The following is a 12,127-nucleotide window of genomic DNA, read 5'->3' as shown; positions in this document are numbered from 1 at the left end:
GACACACTAATCCCAAATCAGTCAGTAAAAGCAAGACTCAACAGAAGTGTCCAGATCGACTAGAGGACCATATTATTGCATGTCCAAATAGTGTAAAATAACAGCCAACTATCATGAAAAAAAACTCCAATTACAATAGCACCTATGGTAAAAGAAGTCCTCCTTCATGGCCCATTCCTAGTTCTATATAGACTTCTGTCAAGACTGATTATTCTTGACTGCTACTGTTATATTATGAAGATCATTCGGGTGAACTGAATCGATGCCCACATCATTTAGGCTACCTCAACCTCATACAGATCTGAGCATGTTATTGAATGTAATCACATTGGCTGTCCATCAAAGCTAGTGAATAATATTAGCTTGTATAACGGTAGAAATTCAGTATAAGACTTTGATCAGATTCAGCTCCAGTTAGACTAGTGTTTCTCAACGGGGGTGGTACCGCCCCCCAGGGGGCGTTCAGAGAACGTCAGGGGGCGCTGGAAGCAATATTTTTGAAAGGGGGGTGTTGAGGTGTTCTTGGGGGGCGTTTGTTTAAGGTGAGTTTACACCAAAGATTCACAACGAGACGAGTTGAAACTTGCAACTACTTGCTAAAGAATGTGGTCTGCAACATTCTCAAATCTGCCAGTTTACACCAATGAGACTAGACGAGACGGTCTATCATTTCCATATTCTTTACTTCACTGTTTCTGTCAGCTTTCTGTAGCGCAGCTTCATGCTGCTTTCATGGGAACGGGACCTCAGAGTATCGTATAAAATTTCACCAACATGGCGTTTACTGTGTCAACTCAGGAAAATGGACGCTCTCTTCCTTGGTATTCCCCCTGGAGGAAATTGTTGTGGTGCCGTGGTTATCGGCGTGGTTACAAATTTACAAGAGGGATATTCCGCTGTCGGACTTCCCGTGAAAGCAACTTAGTGTCTAGCATCCAGACACACACTATAAGACTATTCAATAACACAAACTATACAATCATAATAAACATAAATAAACAATTTGCTAAAACAATATTCTAAAACCAGACACCTGCCACCTGACAAGCTGAGTCACAGCTACGCCATCAGCCGGTGAGTTGAAGTCTTGTGATCAAAATTGCTTGTTCTTGCTCGATAAAACAAGACATAAGATCACCTTCACTAAACAGCAACCTGGCTCTCACCGCCAGAGACGGATGCTGTTTTCCGGGAGGCAGTGCGCTGAAGAGTCGGTAGGAGGACTGGCCGGGTTGCGGCGACTTTTATCCATATAACTTTGGCAACTTTTTCAATATTAGTTTGACGACTATTACTGTCTGATCTTATTACTGTCTGTGTTGAAGTGCTGGAGGTTTTGTATGTATTTTGAAAGCTTATCGTTAGCCAAGATAGGAAGGATTTTGCTGTCATACTGTGAATGACACTTAAGTAAGGAGATGCCCTGCATCGCCTTGCCATGTATTTGGTACCAAATTAAAGGGAAAGTTGTGTTTTCTTTAAATGGAAAAACTTGTGATAGTCAATTTCTTTTTATTTTTGAGATATAGCTGTTTGTTTGGAATGAGCAAGAAAATGCTGATTTAAGTGAGAATTCCCAGTGAACTGCAGCAACATTCTAGGATTCTAGGAAGTATATGAATAAAAGGAAATGTGAAATCCCAAAACATGGGACATTTACCAGGTTTAATTTGCCTGGAATAGCACAAAACAACGTCAGACCAAACTCCATTCAAAAATCTGCTAAATTAATTCTGCCCTATTTAATGCCAAAAAGTTACATGCTGCATAATATGTGACACAGGCTATGTGACATGTGTGACCCATGCAAATCTGTTATTTGGCATTCAGTGACATGCCTTTTAATGATATAACACAGAACAATAATCATACTCATACTAATAATATAATAAGAATATAAATAAATAATAAATATATAGGCCTAATATAAATATAATAAATAATATAAATAATAACAATAATAATATGAATACTACTAATAATAATCATCATAATAATAAACTTGATGATAATCAATAATCATAATAACAATAATAATTAATATTCAGGGAAGACAATTAGCCTACATTTTATTAGATGGGGGGGCAGTAAGGGACCTGGATAATGGATAGGGGGTCGCAGGCCCAAAAAAGGTTGAGAACCACTGAGTTAGACTGTTTCACATTAAAGTAGAAATCAGGTGTGAAAGTTCATTGTTATAGAATTTCTCAGAGCATTTATTGGAGTTACATGAACTTGAAAATTTAGCTGCACTGGGATGATGATTCCCTTTTCCTAAGTATATTGAAAGCTACTGTCAGCTACTGTCATAAGAGGTGGGTTTTTATTCATATTAGTCTATATACCAACCTGACACTGTTTGCAGTCCAATTTCTTTTACTAACCACAAGCTTTGAGCAAATTAGGATTGGTTATGATATAATACTCTCCCTGCTAGATTTTGCAGAGGGTGAAGTGTAACCTCCTAGGCTTTAGAATAATAACTTTGGAACTGTCAAAAAATCCTTTACTGTGTTTCCCCTCTAACATACACACCAGATATTGCTCTTCAGTGCTACCTTTTCAGTAGCATAGTTCTCCTAAGAATGTATTTGTGCTTCCTAGAAACTTTAAAACAGGAGGAGAATGTCCAGGTGTGTTATTGGCTTTTCACCTTATCAAATTTACAGATGGAGCTTGTATATATGTACACATATAGCATTTTTGTTTTCCTTTTCAGTTCACTTGAATGATAAAGGGAATATGCAATTTTAGGGGACATGTTTAAGTAGGATTTTTAAGTATAGAGACAGTTGAGACGAGGACTGGGCAAAAGGGACTGCAACTCATTATTTGTAAGATGGTCCTAATGTTTTATACCCTGAGTCTATATCAGCTGTTTTCATTTTAGTTTTGCAGCTCAGATTGGGAGGAGCTGGGGGCGGGTCATCAGAAGATTGACAGTGAAGAGGAGAGGCCGAATGCTTTGGAGTCGTGTCTTAGTTCTCTGAGTGACCAGGAGGCACAGGACCAACCGGATGACCAGCCAACACTGACAGAGTGAGTGACCGGTGGTATTTCCTGTGATTTGATATACTGTATGTGGTTATGTGCTTGTGTTTTTTTCTGGATGCAGTTGCAAGTATGTGTTGGAGATGTGTGTATGTATGTGTTATGTCTGTTTGAGCTGTGATAAGATTTCATTTTCTGACCATGTTAAACTTTTCATGGTCCAACTTTGGCCCTCAACAAATTGTTTTGGGCCTTCTAATGGGTTCAGAGTGAGACAGTTCCATACTTGGCGAATAAAAGTTTCTGATTCTGATATTTAATCTGACAGCATTTTACATAAATGTAATTACATCAGTGGAGTGATTTTGAGATTATTTGCTTATTTATAGCTATAAGCAGAAGCGTCTTGGTGATACACAAGAGGACATCAATTTGTCACACAGAATCAATGTCCACATATGACATTTGGGCCCTTCGGCCTCCAGGTCCCTCTGATCTGATCTGCTGCATGTCGTTATCTAACAGGCTGTTGGAGGAGGCAGCAGAAGGTCTACACCTGCTGTCAGACAAACTACCAGCTCCAGGTACAGTCGACCCCTCCAGCTCTCAACTCATTTCTTGAAACACTTTGAAGCATAATGGGTGTCAGCATATTGTGTTGAATCGTCAGAAGCAAAACATTGAATTGTGTTTATGGCTTTCGTCAAACTTAACATCCTTAGCTCAAATTATTGCTAACTGTTTAAGTTTATACTGTATGAGTGTGCAGCAAGGAGTTATATTATATTTTTCTGACAAAACGATGAGAGGTTTGTCTCAGCGAAAACCTGCAGAAGACGAGGAATTAAAACCACCTACCTGTAGCCAAACTTTAGCTCTTCAGCTGTGTGATAAGGATCCCGTCCAATTTCAAGCAATTAGGTTTTGAAAATCTGCCTGCTGTAGCCCTGTAGAAAAGGTGGTCTACTGCACTTCAAAAAATATGTTCTCTCCACTGGGCAGATTGGATACTTTCACTGAGGCTCGGCTTTTTAGTGAGGCTGCCTCCTGAAATGAGGTTTCACTTTGGAGAACATTTTTTAGCACACACCTCCACAGGAGTTCAGGAGCAGTCAACCTCCAACATTAGCTGTGCTGGGGAACTGGAGCCACTACTGGCATTCAACATTTTAGATTTAATAACTGCAAACAGGCAATATTACTTCTTGAAAAGTTGCTTCTGGGACACAGGAGGAAGTTTCCTAGGGGAATCTACTTTTTATTGTTGGATTGGAATTCTATTATTGGAAATGGGTTACAATTATGTTGTTAAGACTAAGATTTCAAAGTGGTATGGACTACAGATCCCCAGAGTGACCAGTTTGGTTCATTGACCCCTCATGAACACCTATAGAGTTATGTATGCTACGGTTTGTTCTATTTTTGTCCCCAGGTAAAGCCCTGTTGGATGTGCTGGTGTTGGCCAATGCTGAGCAGTCCCCTGCTCTAAAGGACCTGCTGCCTCTGCTGGGAGCCCTCAAACACATGGCCTGCTGGCACGCTGCTAAGGTCACTGTAGTCACACAGCATGCCAACGGGTGAGGAGTCAAAAAATGCTTATTCATCCTGTCATTGGAGTTGCACAACATGCTAATGATAAATAAACTTCATAAAACATGCAGGCTCACTCACACACGCACACGTGCCCTTCAAAATCACTTTATTCACAGCATACATATATGCCCATATATACACACCTTTTAGTTCACTGTGGTCACACTTGAATGGATAATAATAATTTGTTAAAACCACCACAAGAAGTGCACATTGGGAAGTTTGTTCAGATTTCAGAAGGACCGTTGTGAGTGGAATGATTGTTTTGTTTTTGTTCACATTCTCCATAAAATCTGCACTACAGGATTTCTTGTATCCACTTAATTAAATTCTTAACATCACCATCTGTTGGGAAATGAGAGGGTCTTTAGATGTGGAATGAGACGAGACAGTTAAACTGTAATTTTAATAGAAGTTATTGGGCTGGGAAAAATGGGAGGAGAACATTTCATTACTCAGTCACTTCTCTCTGTGCAACAGGGAGTTGTTTTCTGTAAACTGGTCAATCTGTCCTCAGAAGTAACTCAGCGGAAGGCATGAGGTTCGGTGCATCTAGGCATTTATTTCAAAATCTGGGTTTGACAGAACCTTTAAAAAGGGCATTAGGGCAGCCTAATTGGGGGCAAAGTGTCCAATGCATTTTTATGTAAATGGAAATGAACAAACAAACAAACAAAGTTGGCTCAGAATGCAGAAAAGACAGCAGCATCAATATCTGGAATGTTCCCAGCCTCAACTTTTAGATCATCTTTTTTACCACCAGGGGGAACTGAAGAGCCATAATTAAAGTAAATATTATGAGCAACTGTTGAATTACAGTAACGATTAAAAACACACAAGCGAATAAACATAAATTTTCTTTTTGTTTATAAGCTCTGTGTTATTGAACTTTTAATTTTAATGACATACCAACACAGCAGGATTTCTACAGAAGCCCTCTCTCAGGTTTATGGCATGAGGGATAGCTGCATTAAATCCGGTGAATTTGTTATTGCAGTTATTCCTACCTGTCTGTCAAAATGGGGACTTGACTTGAATTAGGGCTCAAGGGATAGAAGTTCCCTCAGATCCCCTGTGTGGGTCATTGAGTGATCCTCTGGGCCTTTTTGTGTCCAGGTGGCAGAAAGCAGCGTCCTACCTGGGTGCCAGTCTGGTGGAGCCGACTGACCTAGACAGCTGTATCGACCACAGGGAACTGTGGAGGGGAGGCCTGGTCATCAGAGAGAAGAAGGTAAGGATATTAGATGGTGTGGAAGAGTGTAGGGTAGAGAGAAAGCAGAGGATTGGTGTGTTTTTCAGGGAACAAGTAGGCCATAGTCTTACAGCTTATTTTGTCCATTTCTGCTTTAATAGTACTGAGTGTAGAGAGACGGGGATGAAGGTAGAGAAAGATCATGATTCGGATTCAAAGCAACATGCACACGGCACACACCTGAGCCTGCGAGAACAGCCTGACAGTGACATTAGTTTCTGCTGAAAAACAATGTAATCGTCACAGACATGGCAGAGTGGGTGTGTGTGACACAGAACTCTGGAGGAGAAAGGGGCCGGGTAATTAGAGAGAGGAAAATAAAGATATTAGATAGAGCTGTGTGTGTGTGTGTGTGTATGTATATATGCGTGCGCACCAGAGCCCTATGGAGAGGCTGTTTGTCAGTTACTAGAAGGTTAGACATAGAAAGATATTGGTGACAGCTGCTGAGGAGAGCATCATTTGCTTAAAGAGAAGAATGTAAAGATGGAAGCATGCTTGTATGAGTCTATCTGTGCACACAAATACGGTATTTGTGTGTGTGTGTGTGTGTGTGTGTGTGTTGCAGAACTTTTGAGGTAGGGCTGCTGATCATATAAAAGAAGCTAGGATGGAAAGAGGTGTGTGTGAGATGTCATTTATATAAAGGAGGACTGCAAGCCAAATAAAAATAAAGTCAGAATTTGAGAAATAAGCTGAACTATGAACCACTCCATCCTGCTCTGTTCACTTGTATTGGAGCACCACCTCTTGTGTGTGTGTGTGTGTGTGTGTGTGTGTGTGTGTGTGTGTGTGTGTGTGTGTGTGTGTGTGTGTGTGTGTGTGTGTGTGTGTGTGTGTGTGTGTGTGTGTGTGTGTGTGTGTGTGTGTGTGTGTGTGTGTGTGTGTGTGTGTGTGTGTGTGTGTGTGTGTGTGTGTGTGTGTGTGTGTTCTGGACAAGGAGAGGGCATGAGAAGAAGCTGTGTCCTTATGAACTTACTGCCAGCTCGGCCCTTCGTACAGTGAACACTGTTCTCTGTAGAATGGAGCACACAGCTAGAAAGAAGGCATAGAAAATACAGCATTTCCTTCTCCTTCTGGTTCAGGGACCTGATTCATGTTCTCAGTATTAGGTCCTGCACCATTTAAAGCTAAAATGGCTTTGATTTGAATTTATATAATGCTGTGTGCACAAGGCCAGAGGGTGAATTTTCAAGTATTTTATTTTATTTTTTTTTAATAGAGGAAATTTTCTGACACGGTGGGGGAGAGGTCATTCATTCACCGCTGCTGAATGAATCTAGAGGAATCACCAGAGGTCAGTGCGGGGTTATGGGAAATTGCTCTGCGTTGCCCTGACAGACCCGACCCGGCCGTGCCCCGACTGGCCCCGCTCCGACTCGACCTCGCTCCGACTCGACCTCGCTCTCCGAGGCGTCGGCTGCATTTGATTGGTGTTCGGGGCTAAGGCAAAATGACATCGCCTGCAGGCAATTTCTGTCTTTATTTAAAGGACAATACCAGTCAGTGTTGTTGACATGCAGGTCCAGTGCTGTTCTTTCCTTTATAAGAGCTAAAGGGACACTCCACTGTACAACAACATTTAGTAAATTTAGAAGAGAATGAGGATTTTAATGACTGTTCTCACCCTCATTGTCTTCATTACAGGGATGGAGGATGTCCTTAGGATATACACTACCAGTCAAAAGTTTGGACATGCATTTTTCTTTGCATAGGCATCAACTTCACTATTTATATTTGTCTAAAAAACAAATTTCAAGCATTTAAGCATAAGCCTTTAGATAAAAATGGCTTTAAGATATTGAAAAACATAGTACATTCAATTAATTGTGTCCAAACTTTTGACTGGTAGTGTAATCCACGCCATCCAGATTATTTTTGAAACCACCATGTAAAAAGGGTGTTGACTAAAGTGACTAGGCTGAGGTGAGATGAGAGCATTTGTTGTTGCTATTGCGACACTACTCTGGAGATTGCTTCACGCCTACTTGTACTTTTTTCTCATTAAGGGAAAACTCTGGCAGGTGCGGTGGTTTTTTGTCTCTGGATAGAATTGGCCAATTTGCTCCGTTCTTCCACTGTTGTTCCTCCACTGTTCTCTGGGGAGCATCAGCAATCTGTTTTGTGGTGGAGTGTTCCTTTATGTCTCATACTGTTGCTTGGTGTCGTCTTTTTCTGTCGCTGAGGTATTTGGTTGCCATTTTGTGATGATTCTTCACTTTCATCACCAGTCGGTAGAAGAAGAGAAAATATACCTGAAGCGTCTTGAAACACCTCAGAAGTTGCATCTTTGTGCTAAATATGCCATCTGTACAAGAGTCAAATGAGGGCAAGTGGACATGGGAACCCAGACTTCAGAATCACCCACACATCATGTAGAAAGAGCATTCCCATTCAAATCTACATTCCTGAAAGGTCATTTGGTTGATGCACTTGAGATTGCTGCCAGGACTTTTGATAGTGCTGTCATGGAAATAACTCTGTGCACGAGGCTCCAAAAGCTGATGCGTTGCCATGGCAAAGACAACATGTAGCCAAAATTTAATGTTGCGTTTAAGTTGGGTTGAACATTTTAGATGTACCTAAGGAAATTACCGTGACACACGTGGCCTTACTATCCAATGTAATTTTACCCTATCCTGTTCTTCCTTGACTTTGACTCCTTGACCCAATTCGACCCAATTCGACCCAACAAAACTCTTTTGATGACTCTGAAATGAAATGTTTTGTGACGACTCATGAGACTTTCTTGAACATCTTATTTTTTTGTGCAAATCTTTTTGGTGCATTATCAGTGGAGCAAATGTCAACACCAGCACATCTGTGAATGACCAATATTGGGCAATGATATTGGTGTATCAATATATTGATTGGGCCCTAATGTATACAGCGTGTAACAATGCATTACCTGTGTCTGACTGGAACTTAGGAAAATGCTCTCATCTGTATGATAAAGATCTAATGAAGGCTCTTTCAGGGAAAAGGGGTAAGGGAAGAGAGTGTGTGAATCCATAGGTAGCAGATCTGGGCCTGGTCGTTTAAATTGCAATAATCAGACTTTTTCCCCATGTATTAAAATCTCTACACTCTTCCCTTGGTGTTTTTTCCCACCATTTAAAGGAAATTGTTGCCCCCAAAAAGGCATTCACTGTCTCAGTTGAATTTATTATGTACTTTCTCCAAAAGCAAGGGAAACTCCAATTACAGATGGGAATGACAGATGTTTGGAAATGCCTATGAATAGAGCAGCCCATATACTGTAGGCTTTCAGCAGTTGCTTTAGCCACATTGTTGCTCGTGACAATATGCAATATATACAGTCAGAATATGATTATACACTCTTAAAGGATAGCACAGGCATTTTTTTACAGTTTTTGTGTCTCGTAATGACTTTTTATCTACATTTTCTGGTAACATTAGGTCAACCCGTTATTCTTTGCAGAAAATTTTAATTGAAGTTATTTATAAGCAATCCATCATTGTACTACTGCTCGTGCGTTGAATGTATTTGTGTGTGTATCCTGCCTTGAAATTTGTTCAAAGAAAATGCTTCAAAAATGCCACAAAACTATAAAATTGCACTTTCAAACCGTATTGCAATCAATGTAAGCTCTGTCACTTCTAGCACATCTGCATGTAGTTGGGAACAACAGACATCTGTTGTTAATATTCAGTATAAAGTGTTAATAGCAAACATGCTGTGTCAATAGGTGGGTGGGTAGGGGGGGACAAAAAAACATAACATAACAAAACACAAGAGGGCCAATCTGAATAGTGGAATTTATCTCCCAGTTGACTAGCTTCACAATCGCATGCTTGAAAAAAAAAAAGTTTTCTGCTGTCATTTCTGCTCTTGTCGTGCTTTGAGGATGCTGACGCAAGCATGCAACTTCTCCTTCACTAAAGTGACCTTTTCTGAGTTGCTGCCTTCAGAAGTGAGTGGGCTCAGGCAGTCAGTCAGTAAAAGCTTCACAGTGGGAGAGCGGTGGAACAAAGGAGAATTCCCAAAGGAATAGGAGCCTGTCTTAGAACAACCACCACCCCTCTACAGCCGTGTGATACATAGCATAACAACTAATGTGTGTGTGTGTATGTGTGTACGTATGTGTGTGAACGTGTACTACTTAGCTGTGACTTGATAGCTGTGTGATATATAGCATTTATCATGTGGCAATTTGTCTGAGACCTACTACTGTTTTCTAGAGCTCTGTGATATGTAGTATAACAACAAATTTCCAAGAAGTACTGACTCACAAGAGATTGCGTATGTGTGTGTTGGTATGCAATAAAATTGTCTGAGGTAAAATGCTTTACAGCTGCGTGATATAGCATAAGAACTACTTCTCTCTCCTTTGTGTGTGTGTCAGTGTGTGTCGGAGCTGCGTTTCGAGGGCTTCTCCCTGCGTTCCCCAGAGCGTCAGATATCAGGGTCCAGTCTCCTGCGAACTCCCTACACCACCACAGACCACAAACTACACTCTGAGGTGAGTTCATCCTTCACTACTTTTTACATCTTTACCTTCCAACCTTAACTTTCCCCACCCTTGAATTTAACCCTCTTCCCGATCTCCTAAAGCCAGTCGCCTCACTTAACTTCAGCCTAACTTAAAGGAATAGTTCACCCCAAAATCAGAATTGAGTCATTATCTTCTCGCTCCCATGTCAGTCAAAACTCCATTGAAGTTGTCCCATCTCAGTCTTAATGCATAAAATCTCCATCAAAAAGCATCCAAAAAAGCTTGTGCAGCTTAATCCAAGTGTTTTGTAGCCTAACGATTGCGGGGTGGGTCCAAAAGTCCAATATCTACCTCATTATCTCCTATATATTTCCTCACTGACAAAGCTTTGTTCTCGAATGCGCCATCCTACAGTAGCGAGCAGCGTCTTCTACCAGAGCGCTTTTGGGTGCGCGCCATCAGAGCATTGTCAGTGAGGAAAAGCTGTTTGGAGAAATTCCATGGACTTTTTATGCTTTTTTGTTGGAGCTGTTAAAAGATGGCCCCGTTAACTTCAGTAGTTTGGGAGAAAGCTGAGATGGAGCTACGGGGGCTAACTCGCTGTGTGTTTGCTGCTACAAACTTCAGTGGAGTTTCGACTGACATGGGGGAGAGTAGATAATGACTGCATTTTCATTTGGGAGTGAAGTGTCCTTTTAACCTCAGTACAACCCACTTCTTACCTCCTAGCTAGACAGCTGGGTGAGCTGCGTACGCTCCGGTTTCATAATGATTTCTGGTGTCTAGAGGGAAATGAGGTCAAAAGGGTCACTTCCTGGTTGCCATTTAATCACACCGAGGAACCTGTCACAGCTGAATCATCAGTCCAATGAATCAGACTTATTGTATCTGCCAAATGAGTCTGCACTTCTTGTACTTCTAATGGCCTCCTAGCCTGAACGCAGCGTTAGAATACCGATTATTATCTCATCAAGGAAGGCCAGCACCCAAGGGTTGCTGCCAAAAGAGTTGATGTAGTTTTTAGGGTAAACCCATCTAGATTTGGACTCTGAATTTTCCCCAAATTCCATGTTATATTTTCCCATTATCAGATTTTTATTTTATTTTTTATGCCTCCGCACTGGCGACATCCGTGGCTGGAGGCATTATGTTTTCGGGTTGTCCGTCCGTACGTCCGTCCGTCCGTCTGTCCGTCCGTCTGTCCGTCCCATTCTCGTGAACGTGATATCTCAGGAACGCCTTGAGGGAATTTCTTCAAATTTGGTACAAACATCCACTTGGACTCAAGGATAAACTGATTAGATTTTGGTGGTCAAAGGTCAAGGTCATTGTGACCTTACGTCCGTCCCATTCTCATGAACGCGATATCTCAGGAACGCCTGGAGGGAATTTCATTACATCTGGCACAAATGTCCACTTGGACTCAAGGATGAACTGATTAGTGGTCAAAGGTCAAGGTCACTGTGACCTCACAAAAGACGTTTTTGGCCATAACTCAAGAATTTATACGCTAATTATGACAAAATTTCACATAAATGTCTAATTCGGATAAAATTATGAAGTGATGCCATTTTATATCCAAAAGTTCAAAGGTCAACTTCACTGTGACATCATAATGTTTTGCTGCCACTGTAGCCGAGTCATTCTACAAAAACGGTGGAAGTGCTGTCACTTACTTTTGCAGACACCAAAATCCTTTAAGTTGACCTAATAATCACATTAATTATATATGTTCAATAAATAAAGACTGTCCTTGCAATGATAAAACAAAGTTTATTGGTGGAGGCATACAACCATGAGGCGGTTATTATTTTTTTTATATATATATATATAT

The 12,127-nt window shown here is 40.9% G+C and overlaps 1 protein-coding gene across 1 annotated transcript in view; it reads left to right on the top strand.

Annotated features, from left to right (window-relative positions):
• mtbp (MDM2 binding protein) overlaps nt 1–12,127 on the top strand; it is a 36,744-nt gene that overhangs the window by 1,100 nt on the left and 23,517 nt on the right. The window contains exons 4-8 of the mRNA XM_071536387.1: nt 2,891–3,039; nt 3,517–3,575; nt 4,424–4,568; nt 5,701–5,815; nt 10,204–10,320. Of these exons, the coding sequence (XP_071392488.1) occupies nt 2,891–3,039; nt 3,517–3,575; nt 4,424–4,568; nt 5,701–5,815; nt 10,204–10,320 (585 nt within the window). The remainder of the gene's footprint in view (nt 1–2,890; nt 3,040–3,516; nt 3,576–4,423; nt 4,569–5,700; nt 5,816–10,203; nt 10,321–12,127) is intronic.

The sequence above is a fragment of the Centroberyx affinis genome, unplaced genomic scaffold (genome assembly GCF_046629955.1).
Source record: "Centroberyx affinis isolate AG114_WGS23_722 - 3 ecotype Tasmania unplaced genomic scaffold, CSIRO-AGI_Caff_v1 ptg002868l_1, whole genome shotgun sequence".
In the NCBI taxonomy this organism is placed as follows: Eukaryota; Metazoa; Chordata; class Actinopteri; order Beryciformes; family Berycidae; genus Centroberyx; species Centroberyx affinis.
Note: the sequence above shows the minus strand (reverse complement) of the source record. Positions and strands in the feature narration are given on the sequence as shown.